We start from the raw sequence: 27,780 nt of genomic DNA, 5'->3' as shown, positions 1-27,780 counted from the left end.
TGGAGAAAAGACAGTCTCTTCAATAAATGGTGTTGGGAAACTGGACAGCCGCTTACAAAAGAATGGAAGTAGACCATTATCTCACACCATGCATAAAAATAAACTTAAAATAGATTAAATACTTGCAAATAAGTCTTGAAACCACAAAACTCCTGGGAGATAATATAGGTAGTATGATCTTTGACATCAAGCTTAAAAGGTTCTTTTTGAATACCATGTCTTCTCAGACAAGGGAAACGAAAGAATAAACAAGTGGGACTTCATCAGACTAAAAGAGCTTCTGCAATGCAAAAGAAACTAGAATCAAAACAAAAAGGCAACCCACGAATTGGGAGAAAATATTTGCAAATTATCTATCCAAAAGGGGTTAATCTCCATAGTATATATAAAACTCACACAGCTGAACAACAACAAAAACAAGCCTGATCAAAAACTGGACAGAGGAGGGGCTGGCCCCGTGGCCGAGTGGTTAAGTTCGCGCGCTCTGCTGCAGGCGGCCCAGTGTTTCGTCGGTTCGAATCCTGGGCGCGGACATGGCACTGCTCGTCAGACCACGCTGAGGCAGCGTCCCACATGCCACAACTAGAGGAACCCACAACGAAGAATACACAACTATGTACCGGGGGGCTTTGGGGAGAAAAAGGAAAAAATAAAATCTTTAAAAAAAAAAAAAAAAAAAAAAAAACTGGACAGAGGATATGAACAAACATTTTTCCAAAGAAGATATACAGATGGCCAATAAACACATGAAAAGATGTTCAGCAGCACTAATCATCAGGGAAGTGCAAATCAAAACTACACTACGATACCACCTTACACCTGTTAAAATGGCTATAATCACTAAGACTAAAAATAACAAATGTTGGGGAGGGTGTGGAGAAACCTCATACACTGCTGGTGGGAATGCATACTGGTGCACTCACTATGGAAAACAGGATGGAGATTCCTCGAAAAACTAAAAATAGAAATACCATATGACCCAGCTATCCCACAACTGGATATCTACCTAAACAACTTGAAATCAACAAGCCAAAGTAACATATGCACCCCTGTGTTCATTGCAGCACTAATCACAATAGCCAAGACGTGGAAACAATCCAAGTGTCCATCGACCAATGATTAGATAAAGCAGATGTAATATATATATACAATGGAATACTACTCAGCCATAAAAAAGACAAATTCATCCCATTTGCAACAACATGGATTGACCTGGAGGATATTATGCTAAATGAAATAAGCCAGACTGAGAAAGACGTACACCATATGATTTCACTCATATGTGGACTATAAACAAACACATGGACTAAGAAAACAGTTCAGTGGTTACCTTGGGAAGGGGGTGGGGAGTGGGCACAAGGGGCGAAGTGGAGCACTTATGTGATGATGAACAAGAAATAATGTAGGACTGAAATTTCACAATGATGTAAACTATTATGAACTCAGTTAAAAAAATCACTTTGTCCAAGCAGTAAAGAGAAAAAAAAGAAAAATACTTGGTCCTATGTACCTTGCTTTACCAAATACCTGCCTTTTCTGGAGGCTATTACTGTAATTCACAACTGTGGACTGGTGGGCAAAATTAGAAATTTAAGGATAACTATAATTCAATGTTTTGTTTCAACGTTAGCTCTAAATCCATTTTCTAGCAGAAAATTAAAATAGATGTGTTATACCAGCATTACTGAACAGTACTCAGAAGTGTTGCTCTGTTGCTCCATCATTGAGCTTCTTGAAACTTTAACAATTGTATATAACTGTAATTTTGTTGTTTTCATTTCTTGTTAGAAGATACATAATTTGTGATTTAAAAAATTTGTTTAGTGATTTGGATCCTGAATTTGTGTATGTATTTCATTTGTTTAGAAAGATTCTTTTGGGTTTCGGAAGGTTATTTGTATATTTAAATTTTTTATGGACATAATTCAAAGGAGTGTATAAATTGACCTTTTGTTAAATGGTTTTTTAATTAAAAACAAAAAAGGCTGGCTTTTATGCCAGGCAGTGCCAGGCAATGATAAGCCCACTCCTCTGAACCTTTTCTGCAAAGCAGTGGAACACTGCAGTGAGAGGACAGCCAGCAGAGGAGACAGTCTCAAAGCGTGCGGACACCACCAGCCACACACTCCACTGAGTCAATCCGGAGCCTCAGTTGTGGCTACTCTGGTGATCACATCCTAAAAGAATGAATTTTGGATAATCTTGGTTTAAGTGAAGTGGAAGAGGCCAAGAGATGGTTTCAAGGAAGAAATGTTGACTCTGGCTGCAATTTTCATTGCATGCCCGGAAATCTGAGAAATGGGATATCTGTGCTTGGAGCCCCTGCTGGGGAAGTGGAGGAGTGCCCAGTGGTAGTCGGGGTGAGGCCTCTGGGGGACACACTTCACCTCTTTTCTGACTGCTTCTCTTGCAGGTGAGGGGGAGGTTTGAGCTGAAGTCCCCGGTAAAGACAATAGAAGACTTCCTCCGGAGGTTCACACCCAGCCGCCTGACCTCGGGCAGCAGCAGCATTGGGAGCCTGGCCACCAAGTCCACCCATAAGTCGGGGTCCAGCTTTCTGTCCACCCTGTCCAACAATAGCACGCTGCTCAGACTGGAGGAGAGGTTGGGCCAGCCCACGCCAGCCATCACCAGCAATGGCTACAGCAGCGGGGCTGAGGGCTGGTCTCCGGAGCCGGCCGCTCGGGAGCAGGAGCGGGAGAGGGAGCTAGAGCAGGCACAGGAGCAAGAGCAGGAGCTGCGCTATGAGGCCGAGAGCCCTGATGAGGCTGCGCTCGTGTATGCCGCCAGGGCCTACAACTGCGCGCTGGCGGACCGGCTGCATGACCAGGTGTCCGTGGAACTTCCCCACCTGGGCAGGCTCACCTTCGAGCTCCTGCATACACTGGGTTTTGACTCCATCCGCAAGAGGATGTCGGTGGTGATTCGGCACCCGCTCACGGACGAGATCTACGTCTACACCAAGGGGGCGGACTCCGTGATTATGGACCTGCTGCTGCCCTGCTCCTCAGGTATCCAGCTCCCTCGCTTGGCTGCACCCCCAGCCCCAGGTAGAATCCCAAGAAATCAAACCCTCCCCCAGTCCCGTCCCATGGATAAAGTGATTTTCATTAATCCTTTTTTAAGCAGTCCCCATCCGAGATTTGCGTCTCTGCATGGCACTTTCCGCCTTTGAAGGGTTTGGACTAGAATGCACTGGGGAGCAGGGGGTGGAGGGCTTCAGTGCCTGAACTCCTCTCATAACAATGGGGGTGAGACCAGGCATCAGGTTTAAAATCTGGACAATGAAAGCTAAGAACTTTCAGACTAAATGTTCCAGAAAGTTCCTTTCTGCTCTCTGATTGCCCGGACCTGGAGCAGCTGTGAGGCCCAGGCCACAGTTTTTAGTCCATTTGTGGACCCGCTTCGGTCCACAGTTGGGGCCCACATAGTGGAGGCTGCTGACCTCTTGCCCCCTGCTCTTTGTCCCAGCTTAGAGCAGAGAAGCCCCTTCCTGGCCTCTTTTGTGTACTAGAGTTCCATATAACTTTTAGGTTGGCAAAGAGGGGTTCAAAAACCACTGGTGTAGAGGGTGGAACTTTACCAAGCAGAAGGGCTTCACCTCTTTCCAGATGCAATGCTTCTGGGACTTGGGAGGGAAGCACCTTGGTCTCCACTGTAAAGCTGGTCACCCACTCTCCGCACTTGGAGAACAAAGGAGTGCACTTCTGATCTCTAGGGAGAGAAGCAGAGTGGAGGTGGATGATACTAGCAGAGGGAGGGACCCTGCGTGGCTGCTCTGCCTGACCACCACAGCCTACCTATCTGCTGTATCCTGGAAACAGCTCTGGGTACAACCTGCTGGAAAAACCCGTATGCTGGCTATGTCTTTCCGGAGCCCTGGGATGGAGCTAGGGAATGCCTTACTTCCCATGGTCCTCTCTCCATAATTGCAGTGCCTCAGAACAGAACATATTCTCAGTGCCTTGGAACAGGACTCGTCGCTCTGAAGGCCAGGACCACTTTGTTGTGGGAAAGTGCCCTGGAGGATCTCTGCAGACAGGAAATCCTTTTTCCCATCACAGAGCTGCTGCCTCCCAAAAGCAGCTGAGCTAAATTTGCAAATACGTCTCTAAAAACAGTTTGGATGGGCTTTCATGGAGATAACCTTCTGGAGGGCAGAATTTTGCCTTTCCACCCCTGCAGTGGTTCTGCCATAGGGTGGACAGAGAATCCAATTCACAGGCTGATTTTGCATTCCAAGAGTCTTCTTCATTCTGAAATTTGATTTTTGCATACATACCAAAGAAAAACAGATAAATAGGCAATTATCTGAGATTTCATTCTATTGTAAAAAAAAAATAACCATTGTCATATCCCACAGCCTTGCAGTAAAGACAGTTAAATGGAGTGCTGTGTTTCAGACTTTACCACGTATAGTGTGTCAGGGATGTAAAAGGCCTGGACCAGCACTAGCAAGCAAGGGTAGGACAGGGGTGCAGGAAAGGCCCCCGAGGTGGGGCAGAGAGCCCTGCTGAGCTGTTCCAGGGACCCAGAGCAACCGAGAAGGTTGCCACAGTTGGCACACTTTCACTTAGCTGGCAATGCACTTTCTTAAATGAGTAAAAAGTCTCAAATTTATAGACAAAGCAGAAGCAAACAAAACTCTTATAAGTCAGAGTCAACATCAAGGTCAGGGGTGCAGGGAGCCCATGTGCAGGCTGGAGCCTCACAGCACCTCCACCGATCCTGCAGCACCAGTGTAGCTTTGCTGTTGCGCCCATCTCCTCTGCTGCTGTCCATCTCCTACTGTGGGTCCCTGGGAGGAAATTACCATCCACATCCAGGTACCTGCAGATGAGAAGGAGCAAAGCCTCCTATCTGTTGCACCGTAGAAGAAATAGGTAAAAGAATGACATTGCTGTAACTGTCACCTTGCCCAAACCATGACATTGAAGGGGCAAATTAAAAATAAGCAGTTTGTGCAGATCTCCTCCTTCCTCTGGGAATTGCCAAGTGGTCTGTGGTTCAGACAGGTTTGGATAGGGAAGATCTACATGTAGACACAGGCAAATTAGGATTCATGATGTTCAGAGACCCCAGTGGTTTCCCAAGACAGGGGCTGTAGGATGGCTCTGGGGTCATGTTGAAGTATCCACTGGTAACACCCTGGCATTACGCATAAATCATTCAACTTTTACTCTGGGGTGTGGAGAGGAGCAGACCTGCAGATGTTGATCTGTGCTCAGGAAACAGCGCTGTGGCCAAGCTGTGCAGGTGATAAAGTAACTAGGACACATGAGTGTTACCCTTTGGATTTAATCCAACATCTTTCTTCAAAGAGCTCATGCCACTTTTATTAAATAAGGCAGAGGAGGCTAAGCTGGGGATGGACGTGACTGTGTTAGAGGGAACGTGTCAGATTTGCAGGACATGACTGCGTCTTGCCTGCCCTGACAGGAAGCTATGTGGGATCAGGTAGAAAGCAGGGACTCCACCCACCGCAGTACCTACAGACCTTTGTTCAAATCCCAGGTCTACACTGAAGGCCTGGGTGACCCTGAACAAGTCACTCTCTATGTGCCTCTGTTTCCCACCTATACAAGGGAAACCAGGATGCCGACCTCACAGGAAGCCCCCACCCAAGCCCCTAGCACAGTACCCCTAGCTTTGTGCTTGTATAAAGCATAAGCATAAGCTAGGTTCCTTTCCCTTTTCTCTGGCTCTTTCCCCTTAAGATTCACTTGCCTGTGCTTCAGTCTTTAAGTCTTTCTGGTCTTTAAGGCACAAACTTCTAGACTGCTCCCCCCTCCTCCAAGAGTGAGGATGGAGAGTATTCCACCACCTCGCATGGACCTCACACATTGCTGCTATTCAGTAAATCAATAAATGCATGCATGAGTGAAGGAGGGAGTTCTCCTTCTTAATTTTCCATCTTACTGAGATGAAACTACTTGTTGGAGAAATAAATTTTTCTAATGTGTAGAAGAAATGGAAATATCACTTTAAGCAATTTAAAAACACACTTTAAAATCCTGAGTAGGAGTGGGCATCTTCCTCTGAGGGCCCCTTCACGGGGTCCTGAGCATTGCCAGTGGTGTGTGGTGGGGACTCAAGCCAGCAGCCTGTGCTCCACTGCAGTGTCCATCTGCACTGCTCAGCAGGAGCAGGGCTTATCTCAGGCCTGCTGTGTCTTGAGGTCAGTGGACATGGGAGTCATCTTAACAGACTGACAGGAACTGTCACTGTCCAACACTGTGGCCCTGGCCCCTCCAGGACCCACATGTGGCCTCAAGGAACTTCTGCATAGGCCCCCTCAGACAGCCACCACCTACCGATCAGACGCTGGGTAGCATTGATTCCACTTCTTCAAGTGATGTTGCTCCATTACCCAATCAGCTGTGTTCTGGACCCAGAATTTCTCCTAGAACCATAGGTAGAAAAGCCACAGGGGTTCTGGGTTGCCTTGTGTTAGATCAGGAAGAAGAGGCTAATATTGCATGAATATCACTTAAAATGCAAAGTGAATGTGGAGTGCCTGTAGTCTGAGATTAGCACAGGAGAGCCGGGCTGACCGAATCACTCTGGGGGTCCACATCCTTACTCCCTAGGACAGGGCTCAATATCTTCCCAGCTCCTCGGTGATCCTCTGCTTTGAGCTTAGGTTCTTTGCACTCTCCTATGCCCTCCATCCGAATTTAGAGGGATCCCAGCATTCATAAAGAATGAAATCCTACAAACCCTGACATTGGTTTTTCCCAGTGACTGTCCAGCCATTGTTGCAGTGAGGATTTGTAAGGGAGAAGCCACCTAAGAATGAGGAGCAAGGTCTTCCCAGACGTGGCCGAGGAGCTGTGTGTCCTTGAGTCTGGAGGAGCAATTTTAAAAACAGTGGGACAGTGGAGCAGTCACTGCTTCTCTCCCCTCAGGGCTGGGGGGTCTGTCCCCAGGCCCTGCTGCAGATTGCCCTGCACAGGAACGCCTCTGTGTGGCCTCTTGTGTGACCTTACCCTCCTCCAGGACACCTGGGGTCCAGTGGCCTGGCCTGCCTCTTGCTCCATTAGCTTTGTTCTGACTGATGTGGTTAATCGCAGCATCCCAGCCCCTGCACTCTTCTCCTTCCCTGGAGCACAACCGTCTCCTCCCATCTCTGGAGGACCAAAGAACTTTATCATTATTATTATTATTGGAATTCCAGCGTTTCCCAGACAGACAGGCCTTTGCTCAAGGAACCGTCAGAATCTGGAATAATGTTATCATGGCCTTCTAAGAGTGTTATCACATTATCAGGAGTAAATGGTAGCCAAAGTTAAGATGACTTTGAGTGTCATCTTTTAAGGAAATTTAAATTCCTAAAGCAAAGTAATCTAGGGCAGTGTTTCCCAACTTTCTCTCTCTCACTTTTTTTCATTATTGACCCCTTAAGGAGGCTTTTTAGACTTTTTTTTTTCTCATTGTCCCCCCATGGCATTGTAATGCCACAGATATTCTGTATATATGTTTATGTACTATATGTATATCTGTGCTATACACATAAAAAAGATGTTTTTGCCTTCAAGAACGACTCTTTGTTCCCTTGGGGGTGCTGTCTTCTCTGTGGAGAATACACGTCCAGGAGGTAAGAGTGTTCCTCCCAGGTTCAGTTTGTAAAGGGGCCACCTTGGGTAGTAGACAGCCTTCCCCAAGCCAGGGGCCTCACCACTGGTAAGTGGGGTTACCAGATTTAGCAAGCAAAATGTATTGAATGTCCAGTTCAGTTTGAATTTCAGATAAACAACAAATAATATTTTCAGTAAAAGTATGTCCTATGCAATATTTGGGCATCTTTTTTTTGAGGAAGATTTGCCCTAAGCTAACTACTGCCAATCCTCCTCTTTTTGCTGAGGAAGGCTGGCCCTGAGCTAACATCCGTGCCCATCTTCCTCTACTTTATATGTGGGATGCCTACTACAGCATGGCTTGCCAAGTGGTGCCACGTCTGCACCCAGCATCCGAACCGGCGAACCCCGGGCTGCCGAAGCGGGACATGCACACTACTGCTGTGCCACCGGGCAAGCCCCATGGGCATCTTATATTCTATCTGGCAACACTACTGGTGTTCTGGGGAAATAAATTTCATATTTAATTAAGTATGATTTTTCATAAACAGAGGAAGAATATGCACCTCCATTTATGCCTACCTTCTGGACAAAATGATGCCAGATCACTCTTAATGAGGTTTTGTTTATATGAGCTGCTCATTTCAACAAGGGATATTAGAACAGTCAAAAATATTATGAGATTCCTTTTAAAATAACAGCTAACTCTTACTTTAAATTTTATATGAAAGTATGTGCTATTTACAAGTAATGAAATAGACATGGAATAAATCTACTGGTGCAGAGGTTTCCCACATGCCCTTATTGGAGATTGTTGGAGTAAATCACCAGGAAAGGACGCTCTTGTGACATTCCTGCTTAATGAATTGCAACAAAATTCTGGCCCAGTGTTCCAATTGCAGCCACCTAGAGCAAGGCGTATACATAAGGGCCAGTTACCCTGCACTGGCCCCAAAACACACTCATCACACACTTTTGTCATGAACAAACTAAAGTGCATTCTGCCTTCCCACTCATAATTGTTGGCGCAAGAACATGGTGAAGGTAAGAAGGTGTGTGTCACCTTGGCATGGATTCTACGGTTGGGTGAGGCTCAAAGCCAGCTCTTCTGCAGTTGGGTATAGTAAGCAAAGCAGCAAGTCTGCTCCTCATCTGTGTCTACAGAAAACAGAGAAAGGGGGATGTGTGGGGAACTCTTACTAACTGACAGCTAATTTGTTAGCTTTTTTTTTAATGGTGATTAAAAAAAAACCCATAACATAAAATTTGCCATCTTGACCATTTTTAAGAATACAGTTCAGTAGTGTTAACTATATTAACATTGCTGTGCACCAGATCTCCAAAACTTCTTCATCTTTCCAAACTGAAACTCTTTACCCATTAAACACTCTTCTTTTCTCCCCTTCCCCAGCCCCTGAAACCACCATTCTACTTTCTGTCTCACTCAGTGTGACTACTCTAGAGACCTTACAATGTGGCATGGGAAGCTGCCCAAAAGCTGGGTGCGAAGAGCTTCCTAGTAGAGCCTCTGGGATGGTGCTACACTCTCAGCAGCATGAACTGTGGCATGTGCAGAGTGATTTCAGCACCATACAGAGCTCCCAGAGGTTTCTGGAGTGGTCCAGGGCATTCTGCTGGACTCTGTTGTTTTTCTTTTTTTATTTATTTTATTGCAGTAACATCAGGTTATAACATATGACTTTCAGATGTACATCATAATATATATCAAATTCTGTGTAGATTATATCATATTCACCACCCAAAAACTAATTATAGTCCATGCCCTCACATGTGAGCCTAATCATCCATTTTGCCCTCCCCCATTTCCTCTTCCGCTTGGGTAACTACCAATCCAATCTCCGTTGCTATGTGTTTGTCTATCGTTTTTATCTTCTACTTATGAATGAGATAATACGGTATTTGACTTTCTGCTTCTGACTTACTTCACTTAGCACAATACCCTCAAGGTGCATCCATGTTGTCACAAATGGCCAGATGTCACCATTTCTTACGGCTGAGTAGTATTCCATTATGTATATATACCACATCTTCTTTATCCGTTCGTCCCTTGATGGGCACCTAGGTTGCTTCCAAGTCATAGCTATTGTGAATAATGCTGCAGTGAACACAGGGGTGCGTGTATCTTTATGCCTTTGTGTTTTTAAGTTCTTTGGATAAATATCCAGCAGTGGGATAGCTGGATCATATGGTAGATCTATTCTTAATTTTCTGAGGGTACTCCATACTGATTCTATAGTGGCTGCACCAGTTTGCACTCCCACCAGGAGTGTCTGAGGGTTCCCTTCTCTCCACATCCTCTCCAACACTTGTTTCCTGTCTTGTTAATTCTAGCCATTCTGACCAGAGTGAGGTGATACCTCATTGTAGTTTTGATTTGCATTTCCCTGATAGCTAATGATGTTGAGCATCTTCTCATGTGCCTGTTGCCCATCCATATATCTTCTTTGGAGAATTGTCTGTTAGATCTTTTGTCCATTTTTTAATTGGGTTGTTGGGTTTTTGGTTGTTGAGCTGTATGAGTTCTTTGTATATTTTGAATATTAGCCACTTATCTGATGTAAGGGTTGCGAATATCTTCTCCTAATTGTTAGGTTGTCTTTTCGTTTTGTTGATGGTTTCCTTTGCTGTGCAGAAGCGTTTTAGTCTGATGTAGTCCCATTTGTTCATTTTTTCTTTTGTTTCCCTTGCCCAGTCAGAAATGGCACTTGAAAATATGCTGCTAAGACTGATGTCAAAGAGCATACTGCCTTTGTTTTCTCCTAGAAGTTTCCTGGTTTTGGGTCTTACATTCAAGTCTTTAATCCATTTTGAGTTGATTTTTGTTCACAGTGTAAGATAATGGTCTACTTTCATTCTTTGCATGTGGCTGTCCAGTTTTCCCAACACCATTTACTGAAGAGAATCTCCTTTCTCCATTGTATGCTCTTGGCTCCCTTGTCGAACATTAGCTGTCCATAAATGTGTGGATTTCTTTCTGGGCTCTCGATTCTGTTCCATTGATCTGTGTGTCTGTTTTTGTGCCAGTACCATGCTGTTTTGGTTACTATAGCTTTGTAGTACATTTTGAAATCCAGGAGTGTGATACCTCCAGCTTTGTTCTTTTTTTCTCAGAAATCCTTTGGCTATTTGGGGTCTTTTGTTGATCCATATAAATTTTAGGATTCTTTGTTCTATTTCTGTGAAAAATGTTCTTGAAACTTTGATAGGGATTGCATTGAATCTGTAGATTGCTTTAGGAAGTATGGACATTTTAACTATGTTAATTCTTCCAATCCAAGAGCACAGAATATCTTTCCATTTCTTTGTGTCACCGTCGATTTCTTTCAACATTGTTTTATAGTTTTCAATGTACAGATCTTTCACCTCTTTGGTTAAGTTTATTCCTAGGTATTTTATTCTTTTGGTTGCAATTGTAAATGGGATTTTATTCTTAATTTCTCTTTCTGCTACTTCATTGTTATTGTATAGAAACGCAACTGGTTTTTTATGTTGATTTTGTATCCTGTGACTTGACTGTATTCATTTATTATTTCTAAAAGTCTTTTAGTGGATTCTTTAGGGTTTTCTGTAATCATGTCATCTGCAAAGAGTGACAGTTTCACTTCTTCTTTTCCAATATGGATCCTTTTTATTTCTTTTTCTTGCCTGATTGCTCTGTCTAGGACTTCCAATACTATGTTAAATAAGAGAGGGGTAAGTGGGCATCCTTGTCTGGTTCCTGTACTTAGAGGGATAGCTTTCAGTTTTTCTGCATTGAGAATGATATTTGCTGTGGGTTTGCCATATATGGCCTTTGTTACGTTGAGATGATTTCCTTGTATTCCCATTTTATTTAGCGTTTTTATCATAAATGGATGCTGTATCTTGTCACATGCTTTCTCTGCATCTATTGAGATGATCATGTGGTTTTTATTCTTCATTTTGTTAATGTGGTGTATCATGTTGATTGATTTACAGATGTTGAACCATCCCTGCATCCCTGGAATGAAACCCACTTAATCATGACTTATGATCTTTTTAATGTATTGCTATATTCCATTTGCTAGTATTTTCTTGAGAACTTTTGCATTGATGTTCATCAGTGATATTGGCCTGTAATTTTCTTTTTTTGTGTTGTCCTTGTCTGGTTTTGGTATCAGGATAATGTTGACTTCGTAGAATGAGTTAGGAAGCCTCCCCTCCTCTTCAAAGTTTTGGAAGAGTTTGAGAAGGATAGGTATTAAGTCTTCTTTGAATGTTTGGTAGAATTCACCAGGGTAGCCATCTGGTCTTGGACTTTTGGTTTTTGGGAGGTTTTTGATTGCTGTTTTGATCTCCTTACTGGTGATCGGTCTATACAAATTCTCTACTTCTTGGTCCAGTTTTGGAAGGTTGTATGTTTCTAAGAATGTATCCATTTCTTCTAGATTATCCAATTTGTTGGCATGTAGCTTTTCATAGTATTCCCTTATTATCTTTTGTATTTCTGAGGTGTCCATTGTAATCTCTCCTCTTTCATTTCTGATTATATTTATTTCAGCCTTCTCTCTTTTTTTCTTGGTGAGTCTAGCTAAGGGTTTGTCAATTTTGTTTATCTTTTCAAAGAACCAGCTCTTGGTTTCATTAATTCTTTCTATTGCTTTTTAGTCTCTATTTCATTTATTTCTGCTGATGTTTATTATTTCCTTCCTTCTGCTGATTTTGGGCTTTGTTTGTTCTTCTTTTTCCAGTACCTTTAGATGCACTGTTAGATTGTTTATTTTGAATTTTTCTTCTTTGTTGAGGTAGGCCTGAATTGCTATAAACTTCCCTCTTAGAACTGCTTTTGCTGTATCCCATAGATTTTGGCATGTCGCATTTTCGTTTTCATTTGTCTCCAGGAATTTTTTGATTTCTTCATTGACCCAATCATTGTTCAGTAGCATTTTATTTAATCTCCACATTTTTGTGGCTTTTCTGATTGCCTCCGTGTAGTTGATTTCTAGTTTCGTACCTTTGTGGTCAGAAAAGATGAATGGTATTATTTCAATGTTCTTAAATTTATTGAGACTTGTTTTGTGGCCTAATATGTGATCAATCCTGGAGAATGTTCCATGTGCATTTGAAAAAATGTGTATTCTGTGGTTTTGGGGTGGAATCCTCTATATATATCCACTAAGTCCATCTGGTCAAATGTGTCCTTTAAGGCCAGTGTTTCCTTTTTGATCTTCTGTTTGGATGATCTATCCATTGGTGTAAGTGGAGTGTTCAAATCCCCTACTATTATTGTGTTACTGTCTATTTCTCCTTTTCTGTCTGTTAATAATTGCTTTATATATTTAGGTGCTCGTCTGTTGGGTGCATAGAAATTTACAAGTGTTATAGCTTCTTTTTGGATTGTTTCCTTTATCATTATGTAATGCCCTTCTTTGTCCTTTGTTACAGTTTTTGTTTTAAAGTCTATTTTGTCTGAAATAAGTATTGCTACGCCTGCTTTCTTTTCTTTGCCATTTGCATGGAATATCTTTTTCCATCCATTCACTTTCAGTTTGTGAGTGTCTTTAGGTCTGAAGTGTGTCTCTTGTTTGCAGCATATACATGGGTCTTGTTTTTTTATCCAGTTGGCTACCCTGTGCCTTTTGATTGGAGCATTTAGTCCATTGACATTTAATGTAGCTATTAATAAATGTGTATTTATTGCCATTTTGTTACTTTTTTTTCTGGATGTTTTAGTCGTTCTTCTCTGTTACTTTCTTTTTCCTTTGCTCTCTTCCCTTGTGGTTTGATGGCTTTCTTTAGTAATATGTTTGATTTCTTTTGTCTTACTTATTTGCTTACTTATTATAGGTTTCTGATTTGTGATTACTATGAGGATCCTATATAATATTCTATCTTTATAACAGTCTACATTGAGTAGATAGACTCTTTAGCTTGACCTCTTTCTAAAGCTCTACTTTTTCACTCCCCTCTTCCCACATTTTATGTTTTTGTTATCATATGTAATCTCTTGTTTTGTGTGTGTCTCTCCATTACCCTCTTATCATTGAAATAAGTAATTTTAGTACTTTTGTCTTTTAACCTTCATATTATCTTCACAGATGGTTGATCTACTACCTTTACTATATTTTTACCTTTACTAGTGATTTTATTGCCTGTTTTCTTTTGGGGGGGGGGTTGATAATTTTTGTATCCCTATTTGTGGTCATCGCTTTCCCGCTTAAATAAGTCCCTTCAGCATTTCTTGTAGAACTGGTTTCTTGGTGATAAACTCCTTTAATTTTTGCTTGTCTAGGAAGCTCTTTATCTCTCCTTCCATTCCGAATGACAACCTTGATGGATAGAGTATTCTTGGCTGTAGGTTTTTCCTTTTAGCATTTTAGATATGTCATGTCATTCTCTTCTCACCTGTAGGGTTTTGGCTGAGAGGTCTGCTGATAGTCTTATGGGCTTTCCTTAGTATGTCACTTGTTGCCTTTCTCCTGCTGCTTTTAGGATTCTCTCTTTATCTTTAATTTTGGACATTTTAATTATAATGTGTCTTGGTGTGGGCCTCTTTGGGCTTATCTTGTTTGGAACTCTCTGTGCTTCCTGTACTTGGATGTCTGTTTCCTTCCTTAGGTTAGGAAAATTTTCAGCTATTATTTCTTCAAATAAATTTTCTACCACTTTGTCTCTCTCTTTTCCTTCTGGGACACCTGTAATCCGAATGTTAGTGCACTTGACATTGTCCCAGAGTTCCCTTAGACTGTTATCATTCTATCTATTTCTTTTTTCTTTTTTCTGTTCAGCTTGTGTGATTTCCTCTAGTCTTTCATCTAGCTCGCTAATCTGTTCTTCTGTATCCTCTACTCTGCTATTGAGTCCCTCTAGTGAATTTTTCATTTCCAGTATTGTATTCTTTGTTTCTGATTGGTTCATTTTTATATTTTCCAGTTCTTTGTTGATGAGCTCACTGTGTTCATCCAGTCTTCTCCCAATATCTGTGAGCATCCTTATTAGTTTTTATTTGATCTCTTTTTCAGGTAGGTTGCTTATTTCTGTTTCATTTAGTCCTTTTTCTGGGGTTTTGTCCTGTTCCCTTGCTTGGAATGTATTCCTTTGTCTCCTCATTAGACCTCTTTCTCTGTGCTTATTTCTATGTATTAGGTGTGTCAGCTGTGTCTCCTGATCTTGGAGAAGTGGCCTTATGTAAGAGTTGCCTTTTGAGGCCCGGCAGTGTGCTTCCCTCTCATCACCAGTCCAAATGATCCAGGAGTGACCCCTTTGTGGGCTAGTTGTGTTCTTCTGCTGTAGCAGGGTTGCTCTTAATGCAGGTACCCACGGATTCTAGTCTTTCCCTCCCTGGCAGGCTGTTTGTAAATCCAGTTTGGGGAGCCTCTGCACCATTGTCTACTAGGTCTAACAGCACACTCTTGTTGCCATTTTCCTGTTATTTGAGTAGGTACCCAGTGTAGCTGGTTGCTAGGCTCATGGGCTTATAGTTCCTATAGACCTCAGGCCTACAAGGCTGCTGTGAGTTCTCTCAGGAGTGCAGCTGAGTGGGGCTGGCCCTAGGCATGGGAACACCCAATTGTTTCAGGTTTGGAAGGTGGGGCTGATCCTTTTTATGGTTATTTGTGAAGCACAGGTCTTCTTCCACTGATAAGCCTCACCCCCCACAGGACCACACAAACTGTCAGTACAGTCCTGGTCCGTCCACACTTCCCACCCCCCTGGAGCATACCCTGATGCCACACTGCAGAGGCCCCCACCTCTCCAGCAATATCCCCCACAGTTCACCTGGCCCCCACACAGGCCCTCCCCCACAGAGGCAGACGCACTCACCTGCCTGTAGAGGATCAAGGCACCCAGTCAGTGCAAGCCAACAAGTAGCCTGAGGGCTTGCTGTTGGGCCAGGCTGGTCCCTAAGATGGGCTGCCTGGCCTGGCTGAACTGGATTAAATCTGTGCTCTAGTGGGTGTGGCAGACCCCTGGGATAATAGGCCAGGGGAAAAACTCCAATGGCGTCTGCCAGGGTCTGTGTCAGCATGCCTGGACCAGGTCACAGCAATGGCCATCACCAATGTCTCAGTCTCGGGAGAGGTCTCTCCTCTCACCAACAGGCACTCAGAGCCCACCAGGTGAGTCTTTTTTCACCAGGACTGTCATCCTTCTCTCTGATGATTTTAGGTTGCTGAGATGGGTGAGTTTGTGCATGGGCCCTTTAAGGCCCGGGTCTTTTTGGCTTTCATCCAGTAGCTTTTCTGGGGGTATCCCCGCTGCAGTTAATGGCCACCGAAGCCAGATATTAAGATGCTCATCTCAGTTGTGCTGAGTGTGAAGGGTGCTTATAGCAGTATTGGCCCTCGCTCCAGGCCTCACTCCTCCAGAGAAGGCTGCGTACCTTAGGGTGGCTCCTGCCTGGCTGGCTGAGAAAGTTTTCTGCTCCAGAAGGAGGCTTTTTTTCTCTCCAGAAGGAATTTCTGCCTCTTCCACCTTAGTCAGCACTGTCCCTTGTTGTGGGGGTTCTTTTTATCCAGTTTCCAGTTTTCTATCCATGGTAATTTTTCCAAAAATAGTTATAACCTGGTTGTGTTCATGGGAGGAGATGAGTTCAGAGTCTGCTACCTCCGCCATTTTGACGAGATCTCTGGACTCTGTTGTTCTTACTCATCCATGTTTCTGCTTCTATTCCAACCTAGACGATGCCAGAGGAAGGCATCAAAAGAAAATCCAAAGCATGACTCAGAATTACCTGAACCTGTATGCGGTGGAAGGCCTGCGCACCTTGTGCATCGCCAAGAGGGTAAGTGGGGGCCGCTCTGTGAGTGGCACACTGACGGTGCCCTAGCAGTGCTCAGTGCCTGTGGGCACTCATTAGTGTGTCTCACATAGGTTCTGAGTAAGGAAGAGTATGCCTGTTGGTTGCAAAGCCACCTGGAAGCAGAATCCTCCCTGGACAACCGTGAGGAGCTCCTCTTTCAGTCTGCCATCCGCCTGGAGACGAATCTGCATCTGCTGGGTAATTACACTCACAACGTGTGTTGCGTAGAGCAGTGTGGAGTTTAGAGACAGTCCTCAATAGGAGGTGACACAGCTCTAGCCACTGGCAGCTCTGCACAGGCCTGGCCTGACACTAGCGCGATCTTCAGGTGGGATCGTCCTTGACTGAATGTTCTCACCGTGGCCCACTATTTCTGTGGAATTCCATGTGTCCCCCGCCAGGCATCCTGCAAGGGCAGCCGACTTGCCTCCCCTTAAATCCTGCTTTCCTACCAAAAATAGAGATGAGGAGCAAGGCTTCTCAACAACTGATGCCGCCTACCCCTGAGACAAAAAGAAACTGTTGGACCCCAGAAGTGGCTGCACTTTAATTTACATCTTATGAATGTTTCACAGATTCAGTTTGGATGAAAAGAAAACAGACTCACTTTTACTAAAACTTGCCCATATTTGGTACTGTGTTCTTATTAGTATTTATAAAAGTATTTATTACTTGAATGTTTATTCTAATATTTAATTTAATATTTTAAAATAGTTAATATTTATTGAAGCATTATTAAATTACTTGAGCCTCTGTATGTGTGCTCTGTGTGTCCTCACCAGGAGCTAGTTGTGACCTGCTATGTATACACACACCCCATCCTGTGGTCTGATGGTCAGATGGTACTCCTGGGGCACGAAGAAACAGGTTCCTCTTTCATTTCACACAGAAAGGCTGTAATTCATTTGGCCTTGTTCCCTTGGCAGATGAGTTGGGATGTCTGTATACCTATATATGCATATCTGATATAATATCTAATTCATATTAACTCATGTATTTAATAGCACAATGTATACACATACTATATAATGTTCTGTTTTGCTTATGGTGTCCTGTAAGAGGCCTTGCACTACTCAGGACAGCCCCAGGATCCAGAGGCAGAGATGCCATGAACAGTGTCCCTGGGGAGAATTCAGAGAAACCCTTGGAAAACAGCTATGTGTCTTCTGGACGGCCAAGTTTTGATTTACTGAACTAAAACTCTTCACATCTAGAATGTGCTTCTCCGAAAGACCCTGTTGATCAGACCTGTCGGCTAAGCAGGGGTCCGGCTGGTTCTCCTGGCCTGCAGTGCAGTACACGCTTGCCCAACCTCTGACACTTCACCCTGGAGCACTCTCCCTCCGGGGCAGCCTCTCTCCCTTGACAGTCTGACTTCTTGAATGGAATGAAATCTGCCTTCTAGAGGGCGCTGGTCCCACCCTCTGGAGCAATGCATACACAATCTCTTCCCCTTTCTACAGGACGAGACCGTAACTGTGTGAGGACAGGGTTGTAAGCAACCCCCCAGACCCACCCTGAGCCATCCCCTTCTTCACCCATATTTTCAGGCATGCCTACCTTTCCTTCTTTCAGAGTCTAGGAGCCCTGGCTTGGTTGTCCAGTCCTGGCTCTGGCACTTACTGGCCACGAGGTCTTTTCCTTACCTGCGGGGTAATAATCCTGTGAGGGTGAACAGAGGGGATGCAGTGAAGCACTGAGCAAGGTGCAGGTACTGAGTCCAGCCCTCAGCAGCAGCATGGTGATGAGTCTCAGGTTACTGCTCCCACATCTGTTACAGCCTGGCTGGCCTCTTCTACAAACTTTCTCTGGTAGTTGGACATTCATCACCTCCCTCGGCCCCCATGCTATATCTCTGTTAACATGTCCTAAGTTTTTGATAGCCCTAGTATACCCTAGGATTATACTGAACTTGAAATCAGTCTTCCTTCCTAGATCTTTTTCACAGGAATTGCTTTCTAGCTTGGATTCTGTAACTTTTACTCAGGCAACTATGTAAACTTCTACAAGTATGGTTTTCTATTTATCCCTGTCCCCATTCTTTCTTTTGGCGTCAGGTCTGTGTCCTGGCTAGTGAAGATTTTCAGAATTCAGATTCAGCCACCTTCCACTGTCATCCTGAGGCTGATGCTTCTCTCCAGGAGTGTGTTAGAATGGCTCTGAGATGGGTCAGTTCAGGAACCAGGGGGACCTGCCTGGTGGCATAGTGGTTAAGTTCACGTACTCTGCTTCAGCGGCCTGGGGTTCGCCAGTTCAGATCCCAGGTGCAGACCTACACATCACTCATCAAACCATGCTGTGGTGGCATCCCACATAGAAGAACAAGAAGGACTTACAAGTAGGATATACAACTATGTAATGGGGCTTTGGGGAGGAAACAAAAGAGAGACGAAGATTAGGAACAGGGCCAATCTTCATTTAAAAAAACAAAAAAGAAAGTGCTACTTTAAAAAAAAAATAGGAACCACTGGACTGTCCATAGTGGGCACCAGCAGTGTACTGGGGCCTGCTCATGCCTGTTGGTGAGACCCTGTTGATAAATTTTTGGAAATTTTGCAATCACTGTTTGCTGTGTTGCATGAATTTTCAGGAACGTTGCATAGCCTTTGACGCTATGTTGCTAGCTTGAAATCCAAGCCAAGGTGAGGGTATTTCCATCACAGAAAGGGGCAAGTGCATCAGACAGCCTCTTCCTGCAAGCTGGTTGTTAAACACATACCATCTCCTGCAGCCTGGGATATTTATGGTTCAGGATGAGGCCTGAGCTGGAAAACAGGAGAGCCACCACCACCATGCTCCCTACAGCTTTATCCACTGGCACTGTGTCCCAGCTCCTCAGATTCATTTCTGAGAAATGTGAAGTAAGCTGTTTCTATTTTTAATATCCCAAAGCCAAATACCCCTTTCTAGATCTTTTCATTTAGGTTCTCATGTTCAATAACATCAGAGAACCACAAAGGAAAGACTATCATTCATGCTGTGTTCTTGAAATGTTATTTTCCATAATGTTCTGGCCAAGAACCTAAATTCAAAGGACAATGTTCTGCTCACTTTCCTCCGCACTCTTGCTAGTTTCTCCAAGTGTCATCTGAAACTCCTCAGTTGGTGAAAGCTTTGCCCTCCCATTAACAGCTGCCTATATCTGAGCACAGGGAGGCCTGGAGGCACTAGCTTGCACCCTTGTTATAATACCCAAAATGCCAGGTTCTCCCGAGGATCAGGTTGTAAAGAAGGTGGCATTTACTCAAAGTCACATACATTATATTAACAACAGCTACCTTGGAGAGCTGGAGAAAGATGCTGTGCTTCCAGATCATTTTAAAAGGACTGTTCCCTCGTATTTACTCTTTATCCTCAGCCATATTTCATGCTGAGACAAACATACTTTCCCTAACTCTGTTTCTAATATCAATAATATTCTGTGTTTGATTCAAAGCTGCACTTTATATAGGTGAGGGTCAGTTGAGTGACCCAGTGGGGGGCCCGTTACTTTGGCCAATTAAGTCCTGAAATAAATAAGTTATATTTTCAAGGTGTTAGGTCTTCCATAAAGGGGCAAACTCCCTCTGCCCTTGAATTCATCTGTGAGGCCTTCCCTGCTTTCTTTCTTGGTGGGCATTTACCAAGGGGCCCTGGCTGAGTGGCCAAGATACAGAGACAGGAGACACGGTCTCTTCTGTAGGAAGTTGCTGTCTAATGAAGGGTGACAATTGAATGAGTTATACACGAATCACCACACCATCATGGAAGAATTATCCCAGAGCAGACGTGCGGTTCAGAGGTTTGGGACATTAGACATACTGTGCCTGGAATCCTGGCCCTTTCCTTGCAGGCTCACCTCCCTCACCTTTGCTTTCCACGTCTGTATCATGGGGATAATTGTAGTACTCAGATGTTAGGGATGCTGCCCAAATTTTTATCTGGCAGATAGCAATCCATCAAAGTTAGCTGTCATTGTGATTATTCCATAATCATTATTATTAGCATTAAGTATGAACAAGGCACTATGAACACATGGAAGCAGGCCTGATCATCCTACCCTCTTTCACCAGATGTCAGGGAACATGTCACAGAAGAAATGACACTTAGGATGCGCTGAACAATGACGACTCTGTTGGATGGTGAAGATAGGGAGTCAGAGACCAGGCACACACTCTTCCTCGTGCTAGAGCCAGAGGGCTGCGAGAGTGGAGAGGCCAAGACCAGATGGCCTCCTGGTGCCTGAGTGGTCAGGGAGGTGTTCACAGTGAGCATGGACCATAATGCGGTCTCATTCCTAAGTAGACCTCGAACCCCACACCTCTGCCTGGTCCGTCCCATGGGGACTCCATGGTTCAGAGCAGAGGGCAGCTGGGGTACGATATCCCCTCCTCCTTTCTGGGTCCTTCTCAAGGTCCCACTTAACATTCTGGTGCATTCTTCAAGTGGGAGGTAGGCCCAGGTCCAACACACCACACAGGGTGCATGAGGTGGAAGACAGAAGACACTTGCCCCTGAAGGTGGCTTCTGAGGAGCTCTTTATCCTGACCTTGGTTACACGTATGTGTGATTTGTGAAAGCACAATGAAGGGTATCATTTAGGAAATGGGCACTTTTTGTACATGTGTTATACCTTGACTCCATCCTCCTTGTGCCTGCCATCTGGTCCTTTCTAGGAGGAGAAAGGGAATGGGCTTTTCTCAGTCATTTCGGGCTGCTATAGTGAAATACCACAGACTGGGTGCCTTAAACAACAGGCATTCGTTTCTCACAATTCTCGAGTCTGGAAGTCTTAAATCAAGGTACTGGCCAGTTTGGTTCCTGATAAAGAACTTCTTCTTTGTTTGCAGATTGCTGTCTTCCTTTTGTATCCTTGCATGGTGGAGAGAGATCATCTCTCTTGTGTCTTTTCTTATAAGGACACTAATCTCATTCGTGGGGGCTCCACCCTCATAACATAATCTCTTCCCAAAGGCTCCACTTCCTAATACCGTCACATTGGGAATTAGGGCTTCAGTCTATGAATTTGGAGGGGACACATTCATAGCCACGTCCCAGCACAGGGAACAGCTTGGCATAAAAGAGAAAGGCAGGGCTGATGAGGAGCCTTCAGTCAATGACACACCTCTAGAGGGAAGGTAGAGACCATCTCACCAAGTTGGAAACAGAGGAAAACACTGAGGCTGGCCTAGAGAGCACATTTCCCACTGAGTGGTATATTTTTACCAATATCCTGAGACCTAAATGGAAAACTCGCCTCTTATTCGTTGTATTTGTGGGGAAAGTACATTCAAAATAATGTTGCTTTCAAGTAATAATGGGCCTGTGCAGTCTGTTTCGAGCATCGCTGAGAGCAAACATTGTGGATGTCATTCACCAGAAGCTTTATGTGGGATGGGTAATTCTTAAAACTTTTCCATCCCTCAGAATGTGGTCATTGCCACCATTTCCCCACAAGCTTTGTTTCCAAGTTATCTATAAAGTTAAAAGTTAGAAAGCATTGAAGGTGCTTTGTTGTAGGTACAAGGAAGTCTGTTCAGTGCCTCCCAGTTCTTCCTATGCATCCTCGATTGTGTCAAGTCAAGAAAGGTGTTGTAAGTGTCCACCACTGTCCTGAAATGATGAGTCATCAAAGAGTGCTTCCAAATGAGTCAGATCTCAAGCAGATCCCAGTCTACAGGGCCATGCGGACATCTTTGGTGTATTGGTATATGGCATCCACACCCCATCAGGGTCTGGGGGCACGTGAGGAGTGGGCTCACCCACGCTGTTGTACACTTGACCAGGTGCCACTGGGATTGAAGACCGCCTACAGGATGGAGTCCCCGAAACCATTACTAAATTGCGTCAAGCAGGACTTCAGATTTGGGTTCTCACCGGTGACAAACAAGAAACAGCCATTAACATTGCGTACGCCTGCAAACTTCTGGACCATGATGAGGACATCATCACCCTGAATGCTGAATCCCGGGTAGGTGGATTGGGAGGAGGCCCTGCTCTGCCTGAGGCAGCCACGTGCCTGGCCAGCACCCACAGCAGAGCTCTGTGGGAAGGCCACCAGGGAGCCTCCGTTGCTGGCATCCACTGTGAGGTGGGCCTTTTCCCTCTGCCTCTCTGTTTGCACCTCTGTGTTATGTTTCTGGCACTTAGAACATGCTCATTGTTGCCTTGGAGGGTGCGGAATTTGCTGGAATTTCTTAGATTTCTTTCAAAGAACACACATCTGGGCTTTATTATTGCAAAATTCAACCTGCTTTTTCCTGATAAAGTATCCATGTCAACAGTATCAGAAATTTTTTTCATGAGATCACCTGGAAGCTCAGGACACATCAAAGTCCTCACAACAATGTAGGCTGTCTCATGGATGGCCCAATGGGCACTGAAGGTTTTCATCCAGTCACATTATCTAATTAAATCCCCCAGTATGTAGGGAGTACCTACCTCTCGTAAAATCCTGGTCTGGGCTCTGATTCCTCCAGTGAGCTCCCACTTGAAGCGTCTCCTCAAGCTGGATGATGATGTCTGATTCATCAACTTTTTCTTTTATGGATCATCCTTTAGGTAGTCAGATCTAAGATGTGCCTAACCACAAATATGTTTCCTATATGTTCTCCTAAATTTTTTGGGTTAATATCTCACCTTTAGACACAATCTGTTTTGTGTAGAATTTTGTGTAAGGTGTGAGGTTTAAGTCAAACTTCACTTTTCTACATGTAGCTGTCCAATTAGTCCACCACCTTTTGTTGAAAGTCTTTTTTCCATTGAATTGTCTTTACACTTTTGTTGAAAATCAATTGGTTCTATTTGTGTGGATCTATTTATAGACTTTCTGTTCTGTTCCATTGATCTATGTGTCTATCCCTTCACCAATACTATGGTGTACTGTGGTTTTATTATGTCTTAAAATTGGTAGTGTTTTGTTTAATTTCCACGTGTTTGGAGATTTTCCTGTTGTCTTTCTGTTATTGATTTCTGTTTTAATTTCATTATGGTCATAGAATATGCTTTTTATGATTTTAATTCTTTTAAATTTGTTAATTTTTTTAATGGCCCAGGGTGTGGTCTGTCTTGGTGAATGTTCACGCGCACCTGAGAAGAAGGTGTATTCTGCTTTGTTGTTGGCTGGTGGATCAGTTAGATCCAGTTTGTAGATGGTATGGTTAATTCTTATATAATAGGGTTCAGCAATCTGTGACCTATGGGCCAAATCCAGCCCATCACCTATTTCTATAAATAGGTTTTGTTCAAACACAGCCTTGCCTTTGATCTTATGTACAATCATTGGCTATTTTCACGTTATAATGGCAATGTTGAGTAGTTGCAACAGAGACCGAATGACCTGCAAATCCTAAAATAGTTACTCTCTGCCCCAACACAGTCACTCAGTTATTTTGATTTGTATTTGCATAGTGTATCTTTTTCCATCCTTTAGTTTTTAATCTACCTATAGCATTACATTCAAAATAAGGCTTTTTTTGGCAGGTAGATCATGTTTGAATGCATTCTGACAGTCCCTTTTAATGGATATGCTTAGATCATTTACATTTAGTCTAATTATCAATATGTTTGTATTCAGTTCTACCATTTTATTTTTTGTTTTCTTATTATTCTCTGTTTTTGGTTTCTCCGTTCCCTTTCTGATCTTCTTTTGGGTTATTTGAACATTTTTTAGTATTTTATTTTAATTTGTCTATTGTGTTTCTTCAACATCACTTAAGTTTTTTAGTGTTTTTTCTAGAGATTAATGTGCATACTTAAATTCTCAGTCTACTTTGAATCAGTCGTTTGTCACTTCAAGTGGAATGAAGAAATCTTGTCACTGCATATGTCTGTCTTCTCTTCCCCTTATGATGTAGGTGTCATATATTATAGCTACAAACGTTGAAATCCTCGTCAGATAATATTATAATTTTTGCTTTCAATCAAAAAGCCTATTTTAAAGAATTCAAGAGGAAAAGAACAGTCCATTATATTTACATAAATATTTACAATTTCTGTTGCTCTTCTTTAATTCCTGATTTCCAGGTTGCCTTGCAGCATAATTTTCCTTTTGTTGAAAGAGCTTCCTTTATCACTTCCCTTCAAGTAGGTCTCCTACCAACAAGTTCTCTTACTTATCTTCAACAGAGAATGTCTTTATTTCACCACGGTTTCTAGTGAGAAATCAACAGTATCTGAATCATCGTTACCCTGTGACTAGTGAATCATTTTCTCTTGCTGTTTTTGAGCATTTTTTTTGTCTTTAGTTTTAATCAGTTTGATTATGACTGTTTTGGCATGGATTTCTTTAGATTTATACTCTGGGATTTGCTAAGCTTCTTGAATCTGTGGGGTTATGTCTTTCATTAAATTCAGTAAGTTTTCAGCCATCATTTCTTCAAACACATTTTCTGCACCACATGTTCTCTTCTTCGTTAGATTGACAACGTGAATGTTAGGCCTTCTGGTATTGTCTCAAAGATCCCTGATGCTCTCTTCATTTTTTCAATTTTTTTCTTTCTTATTCAAATTGGATAATTTCTATTGATCTCTCTTTGAAGTCACTGACTTTTTCTTTCGTTATCTTTATTTTGCTGTTGATCCTATTTAGTGAGTTTTTTTTTTTTAAATAAACTTGATATATGTAGAACAGTTTTAGATTTAAGGAAAAATTGTGAAGACAGTGCTGAGAGTTTCCATGTAATCCACACTCAATGTTTCCTATTATTAACATCTGTAAATTATTACTTATTAAAATCCATTCTATATTTAGATTGCCTTAATTTTTACTTAATGTTCTTTCTGTGTTCCAGCATCTCATCCAGAATACCACATTGCATTTGGTCATTGTGTCTCCTTAGGCTCTTTTGGATTCAACAATTTCTCAAACTTTCTTTGTTTTTGATGACCTTGACAGTTTTGAGGAGTACTGGTCAGGTATTCTGTAGAATGCCCTGATATTGGAATTTGTCTCATGTTTTTCTCATGAGTAGGGCAGTGGGTTTAGGGGAAGAAGGCCACAGACAAAATGCCATTTTCATCATTTCATCACATGATATCAACGGTACATCATATCAACATGGCTTATCATTGTTAATGTTATATTTGTCAGGTTTCTCCACTGTAAACTAATTCTTTCACCCCTTTCTATACTGTACTCTTTGGAAGGAGGTCACTGTGTATAGCTCACACTTAAGGAATGTGGAGTTGTAGTCTCCCTCCTTGAGGGCAGAGTATCTACATAAATTATTTAGAATCCAGTGAGCTTTTTATCTTGGTTAATGTGTTTTTGTTTTTTAAATTTCTATTTGGTTCTTCTTTATATCTCCTATATTTTTCCTGAGACTTCCTTTCCATTCATTTCCAGAATGCCCACTCTTACCTCTTGGAGAATAAGGCTTCTTCAGAGCCTTTGCCAAATAATTCCACTATCTGTGTCATCTTGGCATTGGCTTCTGTTGATTGTCTTTTTCCACATACATTGAGGTTATTTGTGTGCTGATAAATTTTGGGTTATATTGTGGGCATTTTGAATGACATTCTGGTCATTTTTTAATTCTGTGAAGAATGTGGATTTTTTTTACACAGGTGATCAACCCTCTTGAGTTCAGGCTGCCTGCTCTCAACAGCCTCTGTGTTGGTTTCAGTGTCAGTTTTGTTCAGCCTTTGCCCAGCTGTTAGAATCTGTCTCACATTTTTGCCACCCTGAGGTCAGTTTGCAATTTGAGTAACAATGTACCCCAGAGTTCAATTGTGAAAAGTCTTTGTTATGCTGTTTAGGATTATGTCCATGAGTGCACAGCTTGTGGGTGAGCGCAGGAATTAATAAACCACATCATGGGGCCAGTTAGCCAAGCTCCTCCCTCTTCACAGTCTTTCCAGTACTTTCCCATTCTCTGGGACTCCCCTTTTCAGTCCTATGTCAAGGAAGCTGGGGTTTGAGTGACCTTTTTCTGCTTTGTACTTTGCACTGACATCTACCTCCAGGGCCAAGTGAGGGTTGAACAGAAAGAAGGAAGGCAACAGTTATCCTGCCATTGTGGGACCACAGCTTCACGGACAGAAGAGAATGTCCATCTCCCTCAGAATCTTCAGCACAGACAGTCCTGTTGCCACTGCTGTTCTTTCCACTGCCACCATGGGAAAATTGCCTGGGGCTAGGGTCAAGAGAATAGAGAAAAATAAATTAAAATGAAATTTCTTCTATCTTCTCTGAGCATGGGGACTTCCTTTTTCCATTCCTCAACCAGACCCGCAGGGCTTCTCCTGGAGCTCCCTCTGTCCCTGCATTGGTACCCACTCTCAGGTTCTATGATGGGTCCAGACCAGAGGCTGCCAGAGTGAAAATGGAAAACTCAGCCACCTGGTCATTGTGCTTGGAATGCTGGTTTTCTTCCCTAATCCAACAGCTACTACTTCCTTCCTTCCAGAGTCCTTGAATAAGTGCTCTGTGAATTCTGTCCAGGTGCCATCACTGCATCAGTGAGGGAGACAGGGTGGTGTGTGCTTGCTCCATCTTACCTTGTCAGTGCTCTGTGCTAGGACCAGGGAACTCAGGGATTGCTATGTTGAGGTCCCACATTCTCTTCAAAGCCTTCCCCAATTGCTACCACTCTCAACCCCACGCTGGAAGCAAATCTTTCCCTGTCTGTATCCAGTAACACTTTTCACCTTCTGATCTGCGACTTGCTGTGGTCATGAGTGTGTGTGACTATGTGTGTTTGCATGTCTGGCTGCCTGCCTATCGCCCCAAGGCTGCTAACTGTCTTCTCCAATCCTCTTTTCTCTGGTCTCCCTCACTTTCCTAAATATAAAAGGTCCTTAGTAAGAAGTTGTTGGACACAGCTTGATTTCCATACTCTGTAGGAAACTGGTCACTAACTCGGTGGGCTCACTGCCCATGGAGGACCAGGAACCATTTGAGTTCCCCAGAGTGGGTCTGTTCCTGGAAACAGCTGTCCTTCCGATGTCTCTGTCCCCTGACCTGCAGATTCTTCCATAAGTTTTCCTCTTCTTTCTGGAATTCAGATAGAGTTTTGGAAGAGCATTGCCAATTAAAAGGCTTAGTAATTATGCTTTTTTTTTTTTACGTCATTTTCCTGGTCAGCTGGAGAGCTTAGAGAGACATTGATGATTACACTTCTTCAGGGGCTGAATGAGGACCTCAGAGAACTATGGAGAAGTACATGTGAGGCCCCTTCTGCCTAATCAGCGAGCAATCTAGCCACAAAATTGTTAGGCCTCCCAAAGTGAAGGCATTCTCTTTCAACCTCTACAGGGTATAATGGGAAATAAAGGAAAATCTTATAGAAACCCTAGACCAGCTCGTTCTCTTCTCTGTGGAAAGTCATCCTCTTCAACTAACTTCCCAGTTTCTGGAGGGAGGCCTTCTGGGCAGAACCTGCAGCCTGATGCCCTGGACAATGTCAGACCCAGATGTGTGGGGAGGGTCACCTGGTCTGC

General features: G+C 43.3%; 1 protein-coding gene across 1 annotated transcript in view; it reads left to right on the top strand.

Moving 5' to 3' along the window:
- Positions 1–27,780, top strand: part of ATP10A (ATPase phospholipid transporting 10A (putative)) — a 179,836-nt gene that overhangs the window by 139,597 nt on the left and 12,459 nt on the right. The window contains 4 exon segments of the mRNA XM_070572238.1: positions 2,414–3,011; positions 16,238–16,341; positions 16,431–16,557; positions 22,125–22,309. Coding sequence (XP_070428339.1) covers positions 2,414–3,011; positions 16,238–16,341; positions 16,431–16,557; positions 22,125–22,309 — 1,014 coding nt within the window.

This window comes from Equus przewalskii, chromosome 1, assembly GCF_037783145.1.
Source record: "Equus przewalskii isolate Varuska chromosome 1, EquPr2, whole genome shotgun sequence".
Taxonomy (NCBI): domain Eukaryota; kingdom Metazoa; phylum Chordata; class Mammalia; order Perissodactyla; family Equidae; genus Equus; species Equus przewalskii.
This window is presented reverse-complemented; position numbering and strand designations above follow the sequence as displayed.